This window comes from Folsomia candida, unplaced genomic scaffold (genome assembly GCF_002217175.1).
Source record: "Folsomia candida strain VU population unplaced genomic scaffold, ASM221717v1 Fcan01_Sc004, whole genome shotgun sequence".
NCBI lineage: Eukaryota > Metazoa > Arthropoda > Collembola > Entomobryomorpha > Isotomidae > Folsomia > Folsomia candida.
The window spans coordinates 10,618,278-10,642,636 of NW_019091196.1; the positions used below are offsets into that span (position 1 = coordinate 10,618,278).

General features: G+C 36.4%; 4 protein-coding genes and 1 long non-coding RNA gene across 7 annotated transcripts; 2 read left to right on the forward strand and 3 right to left on the reverse strand.

Moving 5' to 3' along the window:
* Nucleotides 1-664: 664 nt before the first annotated feature.
* Nucleotides 665-6,017, reverse strand: LOC110848145 (cleavage and polyadenylation specificity factor subunit 2). 2 transcript variants are annotated; one of them, XM_022095284.2, is made up of 14 exons: nucleotides 5,499-6,017; nucleotides 5,340-5,402; nucleotides 4,221-4,321; nucleotides 3,972-4,136; nucleotides 3,648-3,893; nucleotides 3,421-3,513; nucleotides 2,990-3,087; nucleotides 2,789-2,911; nucleotides 2,468-2,721; nucleotides 2,168-2,392; nucleotides 1,868-2,084; nucleotides 1,530-1,791; nucleotides 1,270-1,454; nucleotides 665-1,201 (listed from the first exon to the last, which is right to left on the reverse strand). In XM_022095284.2, exons 1-14 carry the CDS (start codon nucleotides 5,600-5,602, stop codon nucleotides 1,103-1,105), a joined length of 2,235 nt encoding a protein of 744 aa, XP_021950976.1. In that variant the 5' UTR covers nucleotides 5,603-6,017; the 3' UTR covers nucleotides 665-1,102. The 2 variants fall into 2 exon arrangements, with proteins under 2 accessions (XP_021950976.1, XP_035706591.1); XM_035850698.1 differs by lacking the exons at nucleotides 5,340-5,402; nucleotides 5,499-6,017 and adding an exon at nucleotides 4,617-5,266.
* Nucleotides 6,018-6,244: 227 nt separating this feature from the next.
* Nucleotides 6,245-12,717, reverse strand: LOC110848146. Its single transcript, XM_022095285.2, has 8 exons — nucleotides 10,016-12,717; nucleotides 9,795-9,932; nucleotides 9,546-9,722; nucleotides 8,742-9,439; nucleotides 8,432-8,671; nucleotides 8,221-8,350; nucleotides 8,105-8,132; nucleotides 6,245-8,016 (listed from the first exon to the last, which is right to left on the reverse strand). Exons 1-8 carry the CDS (start codon nucleotides 10,875-10,877, stop codon nucleotides 7,785-7,787), a joined length of 2,505 nt encoding a protein of 834 aa, XP_021950977.1. The 5' UTR covers nucleotides 10,878-12,717; the 3' UTR covers nucleotides 6,245-7,784.
* Nucleotides 12,718-12,934: 217 nt separating this feature from the next.
* On the forward strand, nucleotides 12,935-14,042 carry LOC118435188. Its single transcript, XR_004834567.1, has 2 exons — nucleotides 12,935-13,057; nucleotides 13,182-14,042. It is a non-coding gene; the product is annotated as an uncharacterized LOC118435188 (long non-coding RNA).
* Nucleotides 14,043-20,020: 5,978 nt separating this feature from the next.
* On the forward strand, nucleotides 20,021-24,291 carry LOC110848841 (actin-3). Its single transcript, XM_022096169.2, has 7 exons — nucleotides 20,021-20,233; nucleotides 20,304-20,566; nucleotides 20,634-20,791; nucleotides 20,876-21,204; nucleotides 21,298-21,384; nucleotides 21,480-21,526; nucleotides 24,061-24,291. Exons 1-7 carry the CDS (start codon nucleotides 20,108-20,110, stop codon nucleotides 24,179-24,181), a joined length of 1,131 nt encoding a protein of 376 aa, XP_021951861.1. The 5' UTR covers nucleotides 20,021-20,107; the 3' UTR covers nucleotides 24,182-24,291.
* Nucleotides 21,493-24,061, reverse strand: LOC110848842. Of its 2 annotated transcripts, none has more exons than XM_035850819.1 (5): nucleotides 23,739-24,061; nucleotides 23,318-23,655; nucleotides 22,922-23,252; nucleotides 22,504-22,847; nucleotides 21,493-22,330 (listed from the first exon to the last, which is right to left on the reverse strand). In XM_035850819.1, the coding sequence occupies exons 4-5, from the start codon at nucleotides 22,765-22,767 to the stop codon at nucleotides 21,578-21,580; spliced, it is 1,017 nt and encodes a 338-aa protein (XP_035706712.1). In that variant the 5' UTR covers nucleotides 22,768-22,847; nucleotides 22,922-23,252; nucleotides 23,318-23,655; nucleotides 23,739-24,061; the 3' UTR covers nucleotides 21,493-21,577. The 2 variants fall into 2 exon arrangements, with proteins under 2 accessions (XP_035706712.1, XP_035706713.1); XM_035850820.1 differs by having other exon boundaries at nucleotides 21,911-22,330.
* Nucleotides 24,292-24,359: the final 68 nt, after the last annotated feature.

The window sequence follows — 24,359 nt, forward strand, 5'->3', positions numbered from 1 at the left end:
GATATGTGAGCCAGGTGGAATATAAATACGCCACGCCACGCGTGTCGTTATTTCGCAATAAGGTTTCCTACAACTAAATGCGCATCGTCATAAATATCCATCGTGAATGATAACAATATGAAGTGAAGTATGTATGGATGCTCGTGTGTGGTGGGATTCTCGGCTAAAAACGGTTTCGAATTGTTAAAACAGAAAGATTTCAAGTCGAGTTTGGTTGGCTTGTCTCCAGAAATCTTTTGTTTGACGTAAGAATGGGATTAAGGAAACAAGGTCACCGTGAGCACACAGTTGAAGAAAACCGAGTCAATAGAACTCCGTCATCTTGTGGTCTGGTTAGTGTATAGTCCAAAAATCATAAAGGATATGGTAATCCGGATTTGGAAATGAATAATTCACTATTCGTACTCTCGGGGTGATAAAAATCTGAGAAAATCATCTCTGATTATTGTTTGGAACCTTGGATCATGGATGCCACCTTCGCACTGGGTTCTTTCTTTTTCTTGTATGAGTTTGCATGAATGTATGAATTAGGGGAAATGGTAAATTCTTCCTTCTTTGGCTTGAGAACAATTAAACTTGTCAAGTGTGAATTGAAACGGAATATATTTGAATGGAAAAGAAATGCATGGCTTAATTTTCAATTCATAATGAAACGAGTGAAAAGTTTCAAAAATTTTGGATGTATATATATTTTTTCATAAAATCACAACAATGGATGTATATTATGTAGGATACATAACGTATCCTAAAAACGGTGTTAAATTATTTTATCCTGGATAACAAAATTTATCAAAAGTCATTCACTTATTTTAAATCTTGAGGACGTACATGGCTGTAGGTCGACTTTACGTATAGGTAATTTATAAGTAATTAATATGCGGAAGGCGGAAGAACACGCGGTTCGATGTATAATGTCCATTGTTGATATTATGTATATTATGGTTGTTGATAATCAAAACAATAACAATAAATGACAAGAAACCTCCTTTACTGGATAATAATATAATATCGTGTTGGTTTAAAAAACATACATATTTTCTGCCGATAATCAGTGGGACGAGAATTAATTAAATTAGTTTCTAATATAAAATAATTTCAATTATTATATCATTGCCAACTGGTCATATAATAGGCTTCGTATCGTGTAATATTCCTCTGGAAGACCGTCACATTCGATGTGGATGGAACGTGTTTCCGAGTCCTGCAAAATTTACGAAAAATAATTGTTAAGCTCCAGTTCCAGGTTATTTTATAGTCCTTTAAGCTCACCTTTTGGATGTAGACCACGCCATTGGAGCAGGTACACGTAAGAGTTCCATTATTAACCTCACACGCAATCCCCATCTGGGCGATGAGTTGTCGAAGCTCAGAAATTCGTATACGATTGACGACACAAGGACCACGTGGGGTAGGAACCTCTTGTTGAGGTAATTGTTGAAGCAATAATCCAGACTCTGCGTACGATAAAAATAAGTATATTAGTTTATAAAATTTATCTCAAAACTTAATCATTAGGTTACAGTACGCACCCTCTTGACTAGAGTTTTCATCTAATAGCCCGTCTACCCAAGCAATCTCACAGTCTTTAACTTTCTTTAGTTCGAGGGATGACATAAGCGAGTCAGTCAGTTTGACCTGAACAATCTTGCTCGATCCACTTGTTAGGTTGGCAACTTTACGAAGTGATGGCTTGGAGATTTTGGTATTTGGAAGTAATTGTCTAACTAAAGCTTCTAACGCGACAGTGGCTTGAGGAGTTCCTCGAACTATGACGAGCTGGTGGGGCTGAATCTATAGGGAAAGTTCAATTTTATAAACTCTAAAATTTAGAATCTAAAATTATAAGATAATTATTAGTACTATGTACCTCTGCTAGAAATTTTACAACAGCTTCAATATCAGATCTCCCTTCAAAATCTATAAAATGAATTTGGCAATTGACGGAAAACGTTTGAAATGTTGAAATGGTCTTGGTTGGTGGTTCGGAGTCTAATGAAGCGTCTCCGCCTGAGGTGGAGGATAAAGTCTGTTTTCTCGATGGTTTATCCCTGTTCCTTTTCCCATTCTCTTTAAAGTCTTCAGGACTGGGTGGCAAATTAAGTATAAAGAAATTACTTATTTAGCATTTAATTACAATATTATTAGTAGTTAGTTTAAATGAACTCACTTAATGATCTCTCCATAATCATCAAATCGTCTCTTCTTGGGAGGAGCATCATTTTTTTGATTGTTGTTATTCGTTTTAAACACGTTGGCATCATCTTCTGACCGCATTTGCATAAGATTGAGATCATGTTTCACACAGCCATTACGTTTCTGATTGTTAACACTTGCAAATACAACTTGGGGCTCCTCATCCTCGACAGAGTCGATAATCTCAACCTCTTCAATTCTATAAAAATCAAAATAAAAAATCCGTGTAAAATTGTGTTACTTACAATTTGCATTTACACTTCTGAAATCTTACTTTCTCTTATTCTTATTGTCATTCTGCTTTTTCTGGAGAAATTCTTCCAACTCTCTCCCTTCCAGTTTTACTCGTTGTTTTACTTCCAAATTCATCTTATTTCCTCGAGGTACTCCATCAATTAAAGTACGACCCAACGTTCCTGGAGATGTACGATGAGTTAATATGACGCAACTTAGAGGGTCTTGACACCACAAGAGGAATAAATCTCGAGAAAATCCGCACTCTAAATCCGCGGAACTTGTGATGACCACCTATTATGTAGTAAAGTGAAAGTATTACAATTTGTCCCAGAAATTTTTTTAAAGTAAAGCATTTCACCTTTGGCGAGGCTATTTGATTAAGTTCTAGTAGTGTGTGGCACACGACGACGCTCTTCAACTGAAAAGGGTTAGTCTTTTGATTCTCGAACGCTTTGATAAGTTTTTCACTCATCCACTCGATCTGTATTAATATGGACAATGTCAGACATACTGATCGACGACTTAAATAAATAAACTGAACCTTAATTATTTTGCATACCTGCGATTTGGCAAATTCTATCACATTGAAAGCGACATTGTTAAGGAATACCAACGTATAGTGTGGAGAAAGTCCAGAGTCTCTCATTCTCCACATTGCTGAAGAGAAAAAGAACGGAGAATTATTATCAGAGCTAATTTATAACAAATTGTAACCACTATACTTTAATAGTTAATAGCATTCTGATTTTTGCGACAAAAAGTTTTTTTGTTTTTTAAAAAATATAAAGTCCATCCAGACCGATTTAAGACATGACAGGTTTAGATTTAGACAGGTTTAAGATTTAAATTGACGTTGTTGTATGGTCTGTTATTGTCTATGCGTAGTAATGTCAATGACACTAATTTAGATTTGCTTATTGTTGTACGTTTGTCTCCGTGAATTTCAATGAATGTTTAATAAATCTGTTCTGAACGAACAATTTCACTTACTATCAATCATGAATATCAGTTCTAAAGCTCTGCCTGCAGTGTCCGCAGAAATTAAGACGTTCCCTCCTGCCCTTAATGTTTGCTGCATTTTACCTATAAAATTCAGATGTACCCCCAATTAGCTCTTTTTTCATTCCCATTAGTGCTACGGGACACCTAGAAGCGAAATCATGAAGGAAGCAAAAGAGAAAGAGACGGAGCATTCTTTGATTGCAAATTTCTCCAACCTAGTAGCATTTCATCGCGCTTTCTCCTCTTCTCTTGAACATAAAGAGCATTTAAGGCATTGGTAATGAATATCCCGGGACGTGATATTTTATCCATTTCGAAGCCATTTAAATGTCTTTCCTTCTTATTGTTGTGGTCAATCGCGTAGAAAATGTCTTGTTCTCCAGTCTTTGAAATCTTCCACGCCGTTCCACCCAAACTGTGACCCGCTGGAAGTGCGGTGATTGATATTCCTAAACCGCTTCCTACGCAATGACATTGATACCAATTATGATTACAAAACATCATTATTTTCACATCACTGCATCTTCAATGAAATTTACCTTTTAAATTTATAGTACTATTATACTCTAATTGCAGAATGTTGTCAAATGCAGAGTCAATATCGTCCAAGTTGAATAACTTAAATTCTTCAACGTTGGAACGATTAAGGTACCAGTCGTACATGAACATTTGTCCCATTTTAAAGATTGGAATTGTGGCGTAAACTGAAATAAGTGAAACATTATAATGAACACCATTCTTGTACATAAATCCATATTGTATCTGCTTATCAATTTATTTTTACTTACTTGGACAATTGAGCCCACATTTTCCTACCAAGTATGGAAGTGCTCCGAGGTGATAAGTATCCGAATGTGATATAAGAACGCAGTCAATCTTGTGAACATATCTAAAAAGAGAAAAAGAGACAAAAGAGAAAGCGCATGATTAACAAAATGCCTTAATTGTTACTTGTCATTAATGTAATTACACGCAACCCACACTCCAACCCAGTCTCCCAGTTGACATTATCATCTTCCATTACCATCTACTCATCCGGGTAATAATTAGAGCAGAAATAAATAGATTTTCAGCACAAACTGAGCAGGAGAAAGCATGACCATAATTGTAGAAGCATAAAACCCAAGACCATAAAAGCTTAAGAGACATAAATAAATATGCATAAAGGTTGAGAAGCAGCTTACTTATCCTAATGTCACTCCATTACAACTTTTCTCCGAAATCGGGAAATCATGCGTAAATAGTTGTCTCCAGGAAAAGTTATGCATCCTACATAGCCCCGTTTGACCAACAGCACTCTAGTTTCTCCTCTTTATCTACTAGTCGTCCTACCTACTTCGATTTTGCTTATCGAAAACCAGTTTTACAAAATACCTTATCTTCCTTGCATTATCAGATCGTTTAAAGATATAGCATGCAGTTCTCCAGTCATTTTCATGGAAATTATCAAGCAATAAGCGAGAACCTGGGCCAAAATGCTTCCCTTCTATTCTATTCAGACTGAACCACCACTGCACTAACGATTAAGTAATAAGCAATTTCAATGAAACCGATTACAATACAATGCAAATAACTAATAAATCATGCACGTAATTCCAAACACACGCTGATGCACCGCAAATGAATTAACCCCTCCCAGTAACAGTATAGTAACGAAACACCACCGTCTCCTATAAAGCCAACCAAGAGCATGTACATAGCAATCCACCACCAACACCTCTGTGCAAAAGGCGTATAACAAGAACACATAACAAGAATAATCAATAATTAGTAATTCACCACAAAATAATTATTGTAATGTCGAATATAAGAAAACTTATCTTTTCCTCGGAGAGAGAATAATGTCAACTGGGATACAGAATTGGGGTGTGGTCTGTAAAAAAATCACTTAAAACTCATTTTATTACTTTTTCAACTCGGTGATAAAATCCGGATCAAAGTTTTCCGAAAGTCCACAATCAAGGAGAAACCTATAATTTATATTTTCCAAATTGCAAAATATATTAACGATTTTTGCAACTCGGCACAACAATGATTTTTGGTGGATTTTTTGTGTAAATTAAAACCTAAATGATTTGGTGGATTTGGTTTCATCAAATTCGAGTATGTAGCAGGGCGGACTTTCACCCATACTTCCGGACAAGGCATGAAATTTTATAAGGGATGTCATCCTTTTTCTTATATTTTTTCGAAAAAAAACGATATTTTCTATCCTCCTCGCCTTTATATAGCTGCGTAGTCGTGGTCGTGTTGATAATGAGTGCCGTGTGTGCTCTCTCTATTCTAATTTCTATTGTGTTTCTGCTCAGCCTATCTCTCAATACTGCTCTCTCAGCTGGTCTTTTACTACGTAGTAAGTAGTAGTAATCTCAATTTCGGGTTGGAATTGCGAATTAAAATCTCATAAGTTTAACTGCTTCCTCTTAACGAAACGTTGCTTGATTTCTTATATTTTGGTGGCTCATAGGTAAAAAAACATGGGAACAACTGGGAACATTTTCTTTTCAGAAATAAAGGAATTTTTTGTGCGATGAGGAGAGCGCTGGCTGGCTGGCCGAGTAGCTGGTGCGGAATGAGGAGTGAAAGAGAAAAGTGAAGGGAAGGAATGCAATCTAGTCAGGAAGTGAACGCCCGCTCACAAATTCTCATTTTTTAGCATGTTAAAAATAAATGGTTATTAAAAACGTAACAAAGGATTATGAACAGTTAGTCATTGGTTCAAATGTAATATGACACATCGATTACTGCGAAGTATAACAGCTTCACACAAAATTTGTCGTGAAAAGATGAAGAATTTCTTGGTGAAAGCTTATTTTTTGTTTAAAATGATGACACTTTATTTACTTTTCTTAACGATTTTCATACAATTTTTTACTTGTGACATTTAATTATGTATGTACTTTATGTTTTCCTTCTCTAAATATTATGACTGTGATCCCTGCATATTTTATCATCATGTATGTGTAATGTAATGGAAAACAATAATTCTTGTCGGAAATATTAAAGGGCGTGTGTGTGTTGTGTTGGTATTTGTTTGTACCACGAGAAGAGGTCATTGACTACTTACTTACTGGCTAAATTTTACAACTATGTTTACAGCATCTTCGGAAGTAATAATATAATTTGTGGAATTCTTAAAGTTTGATGAAATATATAATAAGGTACAAAATAAATCACGATAAAGGAAAAACTAATGATAAGCTTATACATATGTGTATTGTGTACTACTCTTAAGATGTCTTAATTAACTAAACTATTATATATTTATATATATATGGGTTACTTAACTAATATTAACAGGATTAATTAGCAGTTTTTAGTAGGCACCTAAATTATCATGAGTTTATCACAACGCCCAGTGCATGGGGACATGACATTTTCTTTTCCATGTATATAACAATAATTAAAAATTGTATGTGTACTTTTAAGCATCAGTGTTCCATTTTCACGCATAAAATCGACTTGAATTTTCACTACAACAATTACATAATAATAGTCATAATGAGATAGCCGTGTTGTTTGCATATTATTTCATGACATAGTGTCGGAAGCGAAAGACTGGACTTTCACCATAAATAATATTATCGATTCTTCTGTTAACTCAATTTAAAGTAAAGGTCAAGAATAAAGAGACAAAAGTACAAAAGAAGGAGCTATGTATGGATATTCGTAACGTTATGTAGAAACAAGATAATGGAAGTACGAAATATAATTATAACAACGAATAATAATGGCAACAATGAGGTGCAAAAATAATAATATCGTGTGAGTGTTGAAATACATTGTTCATGAAGTGGGTTTCATAATAATTTTCATAAAATGCTGACTATAAATCGTTACAACTCTTTCAGTATTTATCAGACTCCCATATATTGTGGCATATAGGATTTAGCTCGATCAAACAAAAATGCATAGGTTAACTTTAACGATTAATAAACTGCTACGTCTTTATCAACTAAATGCAGTATAATAAGTAGAAATTGTCGACAGAGGGGTTCCACCTCTTTAATTTATATGTACACGATGCGTGTACTGTATAATTAGTTTGGAACACTTTTGGGTGCGACACTGTATAACCTATGTACGACGAGGCAATAATGATAACCTTATAAAAAGGTGGAAGTTAGCAATTGTACTGAAGAATAATAAAACATTTATGTCATTTTTAGCATTTCCTGCATTTTTTTCTCTCCCCTCAGACTTATCGGACCAACCAGCGATTGGGAAGGAAGAAGAAGAAGAAGGCGTTTTTATGTATTTGTTTGAAGTCATCATTGTGTGATGATGAGGAATCTCGTACATTTTTTTCAAGTTTATGGAATGTGGAACGGTTCTGGTATAGGTTTGGAATATTATAATCCGTTGGCAGCAGCAATGTCAGCTAAGGACATGTTAAGGATGCCGTCGCCATCCTCGTAGTCCTCATAATTTGCGTATTGGTACCCATCTTCGTTACCTTCTGATCCCTCCATCATGTCATGTTTGTGGTATTTTTGAGGCTTATGGTTGGGATTCGTTTTCAAGTGATACTGCAAACCCCCGAGTTGTTTAAAGGCCTTTGGACAGTCATTACACTTGTAAGGTCTATATAAACAAAATTATTCAAACTTATTAGATCCAAAATTGAAAGGTTTAGAAATAGTGGTTTAAAATTGTTGTAAAAAGTGCTTACCGTTCCCCTGTATGGATACGTTCATGGGCTGGATTTTTGAAATAAATTAAAAAAACATTTAACCCAATTAATCAAATAAACTTTTTATTAATAATTAACATTGTAATCTTGCTAACCTTTCAGATTTCCAGAATTCATGAAATATTTTTCGCACCACTGGCAATTATAACGTTTATGGGTAGCTTCGTGTTCTTCCAGTGCGTTCCAATCTGAAAACCCTCTGCGACAAGCTCGACATTTGAATTCCTGCAATATTGATTATGAAAGTTTGTGGAAAGAAATTTTATGCATGTATCATTAGAGTACATTTGATCATTGACAACTTACACCATCGTGCATGAGGGAGTGGGCCTTTAAACTCTCCAGACAGGTGAAAGTCCTGTAACACACTCGACAACGGTGAATTGGCAACGTGGAAGATCCGCCGGGCGAATTAGGGGAAGAATTACTAATATCATGAGATTGCATGTGTTGATTAAGAAGATTCGACGATGCAAACTCTTCAAAACACTCTTCACATTTGTACTTTCTCATTTCCGGTTCAGGTGTCACAGTTTGATGTAAAACCTAAGAACGTGGTTTATAAGTAATTTTAGCAAACAGAATTATGTCAACCATAATTATTTTTTAAGCTCACCATATGTCGTTGAAGGACTTGATTAGTTGCAAAAGTCCTCTTGCAAATAGGGCACCGTGGAACGTTTTTTTGTGGTTTTGTTTGTTGCTGTTGTTGAAGCTGTAATGCATTTCGCTGTTGTTGCTGAACTTGTTGCTGAATGCTGGCTATACTGAGGCGATTAGTGTTTAACAATGATTGCGTCGCGGATGATATTCCATTCGTTCTGGCGGACGACGAGCTATTCAGCTGAGAACTTGAGGCTTGTTGGTAGTGAAAATTATTATTATTATTGGAAGATCTGGCTTGTTTAGATTGCACTCTGCTGTTGTTAAACATTTGGTTGTTGGATTGAGGCGATGATGAGTTATTGGACTGGTGTTGTTGTTGATTTAAAAACTTGGTCGATTTAATTTGCGATGGTGCCATTTGCAATTTTTGGAACTGACCTTTCTGTCGTTGTGGACTGGTTTCAGAAGAAGCACTTGGAATGATGTGGTTAGGCTTGATTTTGAGTTTATTCCCGATTACGAGACTACTTGCGGTTTTAGCTTGGAGACGAGGCATCGTGTTGGTGGGGCGTTGTTGTCGCAAAATCGATTCCAGAGAGATTGTGGTCGTAGCGGAAGAAGGGGAGGTCTTATATCCACCACCAGAATTTGAATTTTGTTGAAGGGATTTATGCAATAATGGAGGCGGTCGAGTGACTTGAACGGTTTCTATGAATGGATAAAGAGAATAATAGGAACATAAATTTCAAATAGTTAAAATTGCCATTAAAATTTAAGTGTTCAATTATTCAATAATGATGAATTGCCGACTTACGACTAGGCGCTCCCATCAATTTCCTGGCTAAAATATTTGGTTTAAAGTTGTCATACGCGTCCGCTTGTAATTGTCGTAAATATGCTTCCACGGCCAGTTTTTCTGGACGAATTTTCCTTGGTTTGTTCATCTGTACTTTTTTGGCGACTTGTTGCGTCATTGGATCCGATTCCTCCACTGTAAATTTTTAGTTGGTCATTAAATCAACGATTTAAAATTATAGTTTCATAAGATTTATTTAAAACGCACCATATTGCTCATAATCCAATTCCTCCCCTTCCGGTTCATAAACTGAGGAAGATTCCACGATACGTATCCCGGCTTCATTCGTAGTTATTCTAGAACTTCCTTCAGAGTAATTGTCAACATTACCACCACCATAATTTCCTGTAACAACGATATACATATAAATTCATGTCCTCACTGTGAATGCCTTCTTAAACATGTACAAATCATCATCCGTTCATCACCTTGATAGACAACCGGAGGAAGACCTCTCGCCTCCTCGTCGTCATCGGCATCATCAAACTGTGCTTCACAAAACTGCAGGGTATCTGGATATTCTTCTTCTTCCTCCTCGTCATCCTCCCCCATGTTGTCACCCCCATCCTGATACTCATCTCGCATCTGACCGCTTCCATCGGAATAATTATATTCACCACCCGAGTTATCGTACTCTTCACCACCACCCCCACTTCCATTATTATAATAACCACCATCTTCTCCCTCTTCCTGCATGTCTTCCTCCGAATAATACCCCACTGTCGACATGTCCCCACCACCACCACCGTTCTCCTTCACACCGGCACGCCGTTGCACTTCCGGTTGCTGGTAATATGTGACAACTTTGCTTGGACTGGACCCATTCATTACTCGTCTCCCAGAAGACGTTGAGGGAGAGGAAGACATGGGCATTGCTGAAAGTGCCGTCCTCATCAAAATATTCCCATTATTTCGTGTCACACTCGTCGTAGGGGGTAACTGTTTGAGCAAACTTCCACTATTATTTCCATTTCGGGAGATAACCGGAACGGAATGGGGCGAAGACACTGCTGCGGCACTAGCATTCTTGGCTTGATTTCTTTTCGCCCTTTTCAGCAATATCTGTCTCTGCTGTTCCATGATTTGTTCTTGTCTCTGTTGTTGGATGAGTTGTTGCTGATAAGCATAGGCTTCCTGTTCGTAGTCAATGTCATCGTCATCTTCCCCACCGTCTTGCTGATCCTCGCCGTCCATGTACTGGTACTCGGTGGCGTCTTCTTCTTCATTATGGTCGTCATCCTTCCCTCCTCCGTAGTACTCGCTACCCTCGTGGGTCGCGTACTCCATCATTTTTACTGACTTATTTTTATTATCAACTGGTAGTGCACTGACTTAATTTTAACTATTTAAAAAAATGCAACTTCTTCTTCAAAATAATAAGCTCGATAAAAAAATCAAGTATAACACAAGTAAAACTTCTAGTAATTATTAATGTTATATAAATTTTAAACTGTTGCTGCTGCGTACTTATTTTTAATGATACAGGAAAGTCCAAGAAGAGAGAAGATTGTTGGAAAAAATAAAAATTGAAACTATAATGTACTTGGTAATAATTCGTCCTCCATCCGATGGGGTAGTAGACGTATATATTGTTACTTTAACATTACAGCCTATATTTTACTCTGTACTACCTCTTTCTTTAACCATGATACACACTCACTCACATTATTACAAATCACAAAATTACGTCACTTCTTTGACTCTAGTGGCTTAAATTCTTTATGCGACTATGAAAGTTACTTAACAAGGTCACATCATCCATAGAGCTGTGTAGGTAACAAAAAAAGTCGTATCTTTACAACTCACTCACCTAACTCACAGGTAGTAGTTTAGCTTTAGTAGTAAGTAGTTTGATTATTATTTTATTTTACAAAAGAAGTTTCAATCTACTATAATCCTTCCACGCTATATTCCACGAGTTTTGCAAACAGAAAAACACTCCCACCCAATCAAGAGGACCTTCAAATCAGATTTAGTTTAAATACTTAAGACACACAATAGAAGAACCACGCATTTAGAGTCTTAATTCGAGTCTTAATTTGAATATTTCTACATAATAAAGTGTTGTAGAAGACGGAAGAAGGAGAAGAGAGGAGAAATCCGACAGTTTGAAAATATGTAGAGCAGGAGGATGAAGGCGTGTAATGGAAATTATTATTATGCCTGCATTACTGGAAGGAAGTAGCATATAGAGCTGGATGGGAAACAAGTGGTGTATTTTTTTGAAGTAGGAAATAGTTTGAAAGTTGGGAGGGAATTCATTATTCAAACGATCCCAAAATGGCCGTCGCTACCACCACCAATATTTATCGTTTCCTCTCTTCTCTCTTATTTAATATCCAGCCATCATCCCATCCCATATTATTTTTTGATGATGAGTAAGTGTTTGAAACCTGTGTCAGAAGTGGTTTATTTATTATGCACACTTTACTTTACTTCACGCTATACACACTTCCACGACTCGAATTCATAGCAATATATAGCACTCTCGGTCGGTTGCATAAAGTTCAACTCGCTTCACTCACTCGGCCACTTTTTTGTTAATGGGATTTTCCTCTGGTATTTTAAAGTCCAAAAAAGGATTAAATTATTGTTATTATTCAGCTGGACGGAAAAACGGCACTTTTTAATATTTTTAGAAAATCAACTTTTATGAAACTTTGCTTGGTAAAGTCTTTGTCAAGTCTTGGCTTGTTTTCATGGATGGAAGATTTTTTTTCACCGTGTGAAAGAAATTGCACTTCTTTTCTTATTATGTCACTTTCCTCTGCACGCCGTGCTTTCACTTTCTTTCGTGTGGTTTGGTTAACAATGTTATACAAACATTGATGAAATGTATGTATAACAATAACTGGTTTTAAAACAACCTTAACCCAGACGGTGTATCAATTGTTGCAAACTTTTGACCAAGATTTAGATATTCTGATTGATGGCGATGTAACAAGTGTGTTGAATAAAATATGAATTCAACGTACAGATTAAAATTTTTCTGCTTCTTTCTTCTTGCAAGTCTTGGTCTCGGCAAGTTCAGCATGCAAGTGTAAGTAAATAAGTAAATGGAATACGTAACCAACTATAACTCCCCACAATCAAAGTTCGTTAGTTAGCTGGTTAGTTAAAATGGATGGTGGTACACACACTTATAGGGCGACGCGACTCGAGCGTCTTGTGCATGTATATTACACTTACATGGACGCAGTAGCTACTTACAAAGAAGGAGAATTATTACAGAGATTTGTGAGAACCACGAATTATAAAGTTTTGCTAGCCCAGTGGTGTGGTAGCCGTAATGTGTGATATAATAGTAAATGTTTGAATTAGAACGAGTAATATTAAGACAACATCATGAGAGACGAGAGCTTTACTAAATAAAAAGCAGCAGCAAGTTTTGAAAGGGTTATAGCAGATTTGATACTACTGCTGCTCAAAATATTCGATCGTCGTTCTTCTCTCCTCGCGTTATTTGTCTGGTAATAAAATCTCCATCCATCCATCCACCAGAAGAGTTGGTGGTTGTTGTACAAAGAAGAATATGTATTTCAAACCATATCTCGCCCATAAAATTTACATCAAGTTTTATTATATATCCCTCAGCCCAGCTCCTCGTACTCTGTCCCGAGCAAGAGCGAAAAGAAACGCTACGCGAGGAAGATAATGCTGCTTCAAAACCTATCAATAAAGTTGAAAGAGCGAACGAACCAATAGGCCTGCAGAGCTTATGGCGTAATGAGAATAAAAATATGTCGGCGCAATAAAAATCGAAACCTCTTTTTCTTTACTCAGCCAGCCAACCCATATTTGAAATCTGTATCCGCTGTGCTAATTAGATATGCTCATGAACATGTTGTTGATGCTTCGAATGTGGAAAATATAAATGGTGAAATGAAATGAAATGAAATTAGTCAGTGAGTGTGTGTGTACTACACTTTCAAGGAGAACTAACTAACTAAATAACTATGCCATAATATAATAGGAGTAGGAGTTACATGTTTTAAGAGTTATTAGACCTGATATGAAATTAATTTTGCAGAGGGAACAAACAATAAAGCCATATTTTCTCATATTGGAATCTTGTAGTAATTATTTATTACAAATAATATTGAGACAAGTAAGTCAGAAAACATGTGTAGATCGATAGGAGCGAAAAGAAGGATTGATTATTTATTATCTATGTATGACGTAGCGTATTTAGTATGCAATGTAACATGGTATTATTATTATTTGAATTAGTTGAAAAGAAATATGTACGCTACAAATTATACAATGCCAATACTTAATGTGCCGCAATTTAAATATTTTCTGCAGATTGTACATATTCTGCGCAATAAAAAGGCGTAAAAGGCATTATTTATCCATGGGACAAGAAGTACATATAAAGTATTGGTCAGTTGGTTGGCTAGTTGTTGTTTTTGTGTTTGTAATAAATAAATTTGCGAATATATGTATGCTGCAAACGCGTACCACCAACTTCTGGTTGGCAGACTGACTCTACGTCTTTGATGACATGACTAATTCGAATGTTTGAATTGAATAATACCATTTTTTTCTCTGTGTGGTGGTAGAATAATACGATTTAGAAGGTTATCAAGTTTTCAAGAACGTGGTTTGGTTTGCTGAGCAAGATTTGGCGATTGGAAGGGAATTAAATAACTGATGGGATGTGCACACACATGCTGCAAAGACATGATACCAACATAAGTATACAACAACCACCCGACCAACATACTTATAAATCTGCAGACATACCTTGATCAAAAATGTGTTGATATTATAACAATACAAATTCTTTTTGTAATGCAGACTGTAGTAGTGGACCGACTTGGTATTTCAAGAAGATTTTTGCAAATTTTATTGGCCTGCTGTACTTACATTTAGCATGCAAAAAATCAAGGTACTTAAATGAAGCGAGGTAAAATAAGCTGCAAAGTAATTATTTATCAGATAGTTGATTATATTGTCTTTTTGTATGCAAGGTTGTGTTAGTTGGTAGGATTCATGGGCTTTTAAGTTTTACATATGCTGATTTTAATGGATTTTGGATATCATACAAATTTTAAAGGAGGAAATTAATGTTTCATATAGTTTGAGCGTGTCATATTAAATAAATAAAAAATTCATTACATGAATGGCTTACCAATATGTTTATGCGTCTTGCCCAACCCATACACTTTTGGAGTATAAATTACTAATAATTTTCAAATTATGGCCAATTTTTCACCACTTTTGGTCAAGATTTGCTAATATGTAAATTTGAAATTTTGAAATTTTCTAATTTAAACTACATTTCATTTTCAATTTAACATACATTCAAATGCAAAATTACGAATCATGAATTTAAGCCAACAGGTTTTTTTCTGTCTCTAACCAATAACAATAAGTCTGTTGCTAATTTAATAATTTATTTTTTACGTGAATTACCAGAATAAATATATGTACATATATTTCCAATCATTTCAATTAACGATCCCATTGTGTTTTTCTGTTTATTTATCGAGGTGGAAAAAAACTCGTTCCCTTTTTAATTTAATTCTCATAACTATTATGCTTACTTATAAGATTGAAATTTGTATTTCATCGCTGTTTCTGCATTTCATCGTTATCCTTTCTGTAAGCTGACCAGTTACTTTATTGTAAAATTATTATCTCAAATTAAATTGAAATTATAGAAAAATTAAATATTTGATATCCACTATTTAAATATTTTAATGGGATGCATGCAGTGAGGTTTGACAATGAAGACAAGTACATATGTACGTTTGCCATGTCATGTCATTCATGTTTTATTCTTATTTAAATAAGTTATTTTTGCAGGCTAAGAAGAAATGAGTGGACATTTAGTCATGATATTTGTTGGTGATCATCGATGTACTTATGTATGTACCAACCAATAATTTCCATCTATTCCGCATTAATTACTACATCCCTGAGCGAAACCAACACAAAATTTCATCATCATCATCATCATTTCAATCATTAATCGAATATATCGATAAAAGTAAAGGCAGTAGAAACGAGAATGTAATTCAAATCGTGAAATAGGCCAATCCTTATAATTTCATTTCTTTAAATTTTATTATCGTAAAAAAACATGCCATAGGAAATCACATACCCATATCCATCCACCAACCAGCATAGATAACTTTAATTCTCAAACTTTGAAGAATTTCAAATTGTCAAAGATATTCAAACCCTACAGTGTCACGCAGTAAGTCATGCAGTCTTATCAGTTGTTGGTTGCATATGTATCGTTACATATGCTCATGAAGCCATAACTTATTGAAATGCATTTATAAAAGTGAACTTCGATGATGATAAGCGGATTTCATTAAAAGTTGCTCAAAGATTTGAAATATTATTGCGATGTAGACAGTAAAATGGTGTGACATATATGCACATGACGTGACAAGATTATCTAAAAAATTTCTACCCTTTTGCTGATTAAATTGACTCGTAACTCTGAAATAAATGTTGGTGAGAATTGAAGTAGATTAGGTTTCAAATCTTGAATATTTAATAGTTAGTTGAGCTTAATATTTGAATTTGCTCTCTCACTTTAACTACTCCAACTATATTTAATCATCGTTTCTACATTATTTATAATAACGCTTGGCAGTTCACATGATCATGACTTTACTTATGTAATACCTAACCATGTTGTTTAACCAAGTACGTAAAAATAACTTGGTTGGTTGTTGGTACAATTATAAATCTTGAAAGAAAAACTATCCCCTCCGTCGTTCGTCGTCGTCACCACTATTATGTCCTTCTCATCCATGTAATAAAATAATGTTCTATGTCATGTCTGATTCATGGTCACTCTATTCATTACGTTATTTAGTCAGCATTTATGTACGTATTCAAGCTTTCAAATCGTTCACGTGGCCTTACTCATTGCCATTCCAATTTACAATTATCTACAATCGAACCAAATCAAAATCTCTGAGGGTGAGGTGAGCAGTAGTGGCAAAGCCTTGCTGTAAAGTAAATGATCAAACAAGACAATTCGATTATTTAAGATTTGCTGATAAGTCTTCAAAGTCAAGCGTATCCAAATATACGAGATGTTTAAAAAGGAGAAATATGTCCTGGCCATGAGAGCGTTTGTGTTTTCATTTTTAAAAACTTTGTTTCATGTTTGTCATTGCATCTCAAAGAAAAAAAAGAGATGCGAAATAATAATTTGTTGCATTATATCACGGCATAAATATTATTAATGAAATTTCAAACGTCTTATTATCATGAGATGTTTTTTGCACGTGAAACGTTTAGAATTCTTGACGACTTTTAATAACGAGGTCACGCGCATTGTGCCATTTAAGGAATAATATAATTCGCTATTGCTTCTTATACACGAGTATTTACTTATATTTTAAGGCTGGGGAGGCACGTGCCATGCACTTTTTATTTCATTTTACAGGATGTAGATACATAAAGAAGTATAAATAAATACCTAACAATTCACCAACTCCCTCTATAATTAAGTTGCATTTGGTGGGACGTATATTTATTTATTAGTGTTTGTATAAAAATAGTCACTACTCCCAATTTTAATCTCAATGACAGCTATTTATAATGCAATGCAATTGTCAAAAGTGCAGAATGGTGCATTGTTTTAATGAGATAGAAGGTGTTGTAATTGGCTCTATGATCTTGATCTAACTTTCTCTATAAAGAATTTTTCTGCAAGAAAGTGCAAGTGCAACTTGCATTACGTTTCATTTTATTCGTTAATTGCACTAACTGCTACGAACCCAGACAAGTCAGAAGCTTGTAGATACATATATAAATTTTAATTAATAATGCAGTTTACTGCAATACTAACAATGTACATATGTCTAGTAGTGAAAGTAAACGAGCGAGTTTTGCTGTGTAAATCAAATAAAAAATATTTGTAAAGCAGGTTTAAATTGGTCTCAGCAACTGCATAATAACATAATCAAAGTAGGAAAATCTCATAGAAAGACTATATATGACGAAAACTGAATTGCTGTCTGTCAATAGTTGAAGAGTCACATGCACGTGTAGTTTTTTGTTAGTATGGTCATGGACTTGTGAACTAAACTCGTTCTCAAAATCCGAATTGAGCTGACTTGCATAATAAATAATTCTTGACATTCAGGTGAAATTGTACTGATCAAAATTTATTAGGTTTGATCAAGCAGTGAAATTATTGCTCATTTTCTGTAATAACTTGATTCGCAATCATAAATAAATGGCAATCAGCATTTCAATAAAGTATTGTCACCCAGATCATTATGTAATGAAAAACCTTGCAGTTCAAATGGCTGCCTTGGGCATAAATCTACTAATAAATATGTAGGCATGTGATGTTATTTGCCATATACTATTTTAAACGATCTTATTATTTCGCATTACCACCTTTGCACATGTGTATGTACGTACTTATATAGAGTTAATTATTCTACCAACTACTTCTAAATTGCCAATATGAGGTGCTATCAGTATGCAAAAATAGGATAACCTGTTTTATCCCTGAGTAAAAATCAAGCCGTTGTTGTCACATCGTTTGAAAGACGTATGTATGTATGTACATATACGTTGAAAAGTTGCCCCTGCACATAATGCGCCTTGATGCCTTGATAATAGAATTTTATTCAAACAGTTGTAAAAATGGGACTAATATTTCCTCCCTACGTATTATTACTTGCTCTTTATTGCAACTTTGTTTTTAGGTCAAATTATGTATTTTAATGGGAGAATGGTCAACAAAGAAAAAAATGCAATGCTATCCATCCGCCATCATCGAAAGCCATATACATACATAGATCTACTTATGTACATGCATATGACGTATGTACGTAGTGTAATGCCAACAACTAGCTAATTAAATGCTACTCAGCAGTACACAAAAGAAATTAAATGTTGTAGACTTTGAATTTTTTGAAAATACTTAAATGCGTGTAATAAATGCTTGTATTTTTTTCTTTTGACATAAACTTGCGTAATTTGACAATCGAATCGAAAGGAAGTGTGTAAATATCAGACGATGTTTATGCTAAGACAATGCTACACGAGACAGTCTAGTAGTCGTCGTAAATAGTCTAATCACCTATATGTAATGTTATTGTGACAAGAATCAAATGAGTCAACTAATTAAATAAATAAATGATAACAATAAATGATATCCTGAGAATGTGCAGTAATTTGTGCAGCGATGGATGGTAGTGAATTCTTGCATCCTTGCGACATCAGTATGAGATCAATCAGAAGCATTTTGAATTCTCGAAATATTTGAAAGTCTCGCGTATGCAATTATGGCAAACCACAATGCAAACTTTTAATTGTTTAAATTGTAGAATTGTTACGTAGTTGGGCATGGGTTGGTACTTGGTGGTAGATCTTGGGACATTATCTACTGACCTGTTTCTCTCTCTCTAATGCATGTGAAAACCTTTACGTATTTTAATTTACAAAGACTTTAAAGCATGTAAGGCATTTAAAATATGTATATGAAAGTTATATCTGTGCTAAATTGTGTACACGTTTGTTTTAAGTATAACACATACTCACGAGGTTTTTAACGAGCTTTATCTTAATACATGTTTTATGAATGTATTTATCGTTTTGACAGATCTGTATCACAGCTAAATATTAAAGGGAGAAAAACTTAATTTAAATATATTTTCACAGAAATATCAATTTTTGTAATTCTGTTAAAAATATGCAACTTGATTTAGAGTACTTAAAAGTGGAATGCAGTAATTAGTTATGTGCATTAAGGATAAATGATTCACTCACAAACTGCGAGTGGTGCAGGTGATACCAATTAAAAGATGCGAGATAAGATACATGTATCCAGTTTAGAAATATGCCATGAATTTAATTTGAACATATGAATATTATTGTCTGCCGAGTAAACTTAATATTTAATTTGCACTGCTACATACAACTTCCACTTCGCAAAAATATGTAACTGAACTCATCCTCAGTTGAATAACTTGCATCATATCGCGCATTAAAGGACTTACGTGTATACATCATTTTTAAATGTTACACGGCTTTCACTCACAATTCCAGGATAAGGATTGATTGGCACACACAAATATTCGCCATTCTTCGTTTCATGTTCATGTACATATCATAAATTCCATGCCGAACGGATGGCCCCAGTTACGCCATCACACCACATCATTCATTCGCATATGTATTTAACTGCTCTCCATCAGAGTAAACATGAACATTCGCAAAAAAAAGATGACAGAGACGACCTGGAGTAAATTATGTCCATATACGGTAAGGTGATAAATGAGAGGCAGTAATTGGTTGGACGAGACCTTCATCCTGTCCTGATAAGCCGTGTTTACTTATCTTCCCGAGAATAACCCATTGTCCTGAATCCAACCAGAGTTCTCCTTACAACTTTCACAAGCATTTCGTGGAATCTCGTGTCCCCGTTATAAAGGGATTGCATCTCCCATGTCGGTCTTAGTTGGTGGTCAGGCTTTGTTGGATACTCGAGTCAATTATTCCTCGTTTGTACGCAATATAAATCAATCAAAATGTGTGACGACGAAGTTGCAGCTTTGGTCATTGACAATGGATCCGGCATGTGCAAGGCTGGATTTGCTGGGGATGACGCTCCAAGGGCCGTGTTTCCTTCCATCGTTGGACGACCCCGTCACCAGGTCAGTTTTTTCTTAAGGGCAACTCGCCAAGAAAAAATTGCCAAAAATATTTATATGGCATTTCTTGCAGGGAGTTATGGTCGGCATGGGTCAGAAGGACTCGTACGTCGGAGATGAAGCCCAATCCAAGCGAGGAATCCTGACTTTGAAGTACCCCATCGAGCACGGCGTTGTCACCAACTGGGACGACATGGAGAAAATCTGGCATCACACCTTCTACAATGAGCTCCGAGTTGCTCCAGAGGAACACCCAGTCCTCCTCACCGAAGCCCCCATGAACCCCAAGGCCAACAGGGAGAAGATGACCCAAATCATGTTCGAGACCTTCAACTGGTGAGAGCTTGAGTGAATATTTACCGATTTTTAACAGCATTTAAACCTTTTTTAAAATACTCAATAGCCCTGCGATGTACGTTTCCATCCAAGCCGTCCTTTCCCTCTATGCTTCTGGTCGTACCACCGGTATCGTGCTTGACTCTGGAGATGGTGTCACCCACACCGTTCCAATCTACGAGGGATACGCCCTTCCCCACGCCATGCTCCGTTTGGACCTTGCCGGTATTTATACAAACTTATGTTTTTCATGCGAGTATTATACTCAAAATTATATCATCTCATGACTTTTGTTCACATCTTCAACAGGCCGAGACTTGACCGACTACCTGATGAAGATTCTTACCGAGCGTGGATACACCTTCACCACCACGGCCGAACGAGAAATCGTTCGTGACATCAAGGAGAAGTTGTGCTATGTCGCTCTTGACTTTGACCAAGAAATGGCCACCGCTGCGAGCTCATCGTCCCTCGAAAAGTCCTACGAACTTCCGGACGGACAAGTCATCACGATTGGAAATGAGCGATTCCGTTGCCCAGAAGCCCTCTTCCAACCTTCCTTCTTGGGAATGGAAAGCGCCGGAATTCACGAGACCACTTACAACTCCATCATGAAGTGCGACCTCGACATCCGAAAGGTACATACAAAACTAATCGCATATTGTATAACACATATTTCAAAAAGCTATCGAATTGCACCTTTTTAACTCAATAATTTTTGAACTTTTCAGGACCTCTACGCCAACACCGTCCTCTCCGGAGGTACTTCAATGTACCCAGGCATTGCTGACCGCATGCAGAAGGAGATTGTGGCCTTGGTACGAACTTTCAATAATTCGTTTAAAAAGCGTATAACTAATCGAGAGCATAACTAAAAAAACAAAATTAATAACAAATTTGATCAAATTAACAGGCCCCAACTTCGATGAAGATTAAGATCATCGCTCCCCCAGAGAGGAAGTATGATTTTTATTTATTTATTTTATGAATGGCGTATAACATTAGCAAAATTTAACTTCCTTCGTATTTTTCCAACATTGGTTCAAATCCCCAGAATAACTTCACAAATTCACAAATTTCGCCCCATGAAGTAGAATCGACTAAACTAATAGATACACATTTATTAACAGAGTAACCTATATCAGAATTAGGACGAATAGGATTACGCAATCCTAACAAATATGCAATATATCCAGCTATTATCATCTTAGCTTCGATGGTCTTGGTCTTGATGTTCTTCGTATCATCATCCTCACAGTTAGCGACAAGGTAGGGGGTCACGGTAGGAGCCTTAAGTGGGGGTGGATAGATACATAAATCCTCTGCTCTATCTAACTCTATATCTCTCTGTTTCAGTCCCTCGATCTCCAATTGTCTATCTTTCTGTCTCTTATCTGTAATGCGTTTGTACTCCCTAGCACCATCAGTCCCCCCTGCTGAGTCCAAGCGCTTTTTGAAATCGGGGGTGTTGCTCCAGCCGAAATACCACATATCTCGACTCATGATGGTATACAAAAAGGTCTTCCCTTTCTCCTCTTGCTGTTGTGTTACCCCTACTGTTTCAAGAAGATATTCTCCCGGAAATGGGTACTTGACCTTCTTCCTCTCCGTCGGTGTTAAGTGGCGACGAATCTTGAGCTCCATACCCAACTCCTTAAGTCGTGCATCAATCTCACTCTCCATTCCGTAACACAAGGGGATCAAATCATCCAAATTGATGATGGGTTGAGATCCGGAGACCAGTTTGATAAACATACCGATGGTCTAAAAATGCATAATAATAATGATGAAATCACTACTCATTACTCATTACCATACCCCGGACAAATATTTTTTTATCCTACCCTACTCATGTTGAGCTCAACACGAGTAGGGTAGGATAAAAAAATATTTGTCCGGGGTATGCTCATTACTCATTACGAGATAATTTCACTAACCGATTCAAATGACAGCATCCTTAGAGCCTCGCCTTCGTTGGAAAAGTGGTGTATTAATATACATTTGGGGATTGGTCGAATTGATAGACCCTCCGTGGCACAATACCTTTTCCACCCTTTGTAGGTGGTAATTAAGTTTTGAAGATACAGTTCAGTCTGTTCGTCTTTCTCCTGCTTGGATGCATTTTGCGCTACAGATATTGCTGGCTTCATGTGAAGAAGAACCAACACGTCCCTCCTATTGTAGTCAGTCACTTTCACCATGGTATAAATGCGACTGAATCGATGTTGAATGCATTTGGGGAGGACATCACTTGAGAGAGTTTGGTTGTATTGATAACAATCTGATTTAGGAGGATGACAGCTTACTTAAACATATATCACAGATATAGCACATATCCACCTTAACTATACTTACTTGGTTTCGTACAAAGCCTTAAAGCTGAATAGAAAACATATCCTCTACTTGAATCAGGTGCCTCCAAACATAAATGAATTAGCCCGGTGGTGGGGGCTTTGTGAATAATTAAAAACCAGTCCGGTTTGTCATCTACGCCAACACGACCTCCTCTGCGGAAAATCTCCTGATAAGAGAACCTCCCTCTGTTCAGGGGTCAACCCTTGTTCCTCCTGGGTCAAAACTAGTTGTGGGGACGCTTCAAAAACATTGTGGTCAGGCGAGTTGGTTTCAATCGGGGCTAGCCCAACCAACCGAAGAATCGTCTTTCTGATTTTATCGACCCCCTCATCTATATAATATGATAATACTATTATGTAGTATGCGTTAATCATTATCATGCAAGTGGTATATTACCTTTGACCGTTGTGCCACTTCTCACATCCGATGAAGCCACGTATCTTATTTGGAACTCTTCAGCCAAATCCCCATCTCTATAAATAATCCCCCTCCCATCCCTGGGTCGCATTTCTTTCTCCTCCACTTCCATCTCCTCCTCATCAGAAATGTAGGACCAATGTACGGGTTGGAAAGTCCGGTCTTCACGGGCGAGACTTGTAGCGGTTTCCGACTTTCTCTTCTCCTTGTCCTTCGTTCCACGGGGATTTAATTCCCCTTCGGCACAATTTGCGGCTCTCGTAGTCTCCACGGCCAAATGTTTGGTAGGATCAGGGGTAGCAGTTTTTGCGGTGGAACTAACAACACAAATTGGAAATATTGATTAAACATTAAGTACAAAGTAGTGGGGGGTAGGAGGAGGAAGAAACTAAAAACTAACGGCTTAGATTTAGCAGCATCCGTAGATGGACCGGCTTTCACTAATTTCGCCTTTTTCTCAACCATCTTCGGTGTCGCCCTCCGCATCGTCCTCTTCTGAGTTGTGACGAAACCGTCGTCATCCGAAAATGACTCGTCCCCCTCCATTCTTACCCAAACAAAACTAACGTACAAAATGTAGCAAAAGAAAATCAAAGTTGTTGCTGTTGTTGTGTGAGAAGTAGTAGTGGAGAAAGATGATTTACCACATACATATGTGGTAAATTCCGACTCGGAGAAATGTGAGTATTTCACCATGATTAATGTGAGATACTTTGTTCTAGATACTCCGTCTGGATCGGAGGGTCCATCTTGGCTTCGTTGTCCACCTTCCAACAAATGTGGATCTCCAAGCAAGAGTACGATGAATCAGGCCCAGCCATCGTTCACCGAAAGTGCTTCTAAATTATCACATTTTTTGGCATTCTTATTGATATTTCTCAGTATTGTGAATTTTAATTGTCGCGAGTCGCAAGGCGTGTAATAAATTATAAGCGGAATATTTATCTAAAATATGTCACCATCCATACTACCAATAATATTTGCATTATTTTCTCATCATGAACAAATACACGTATTATTT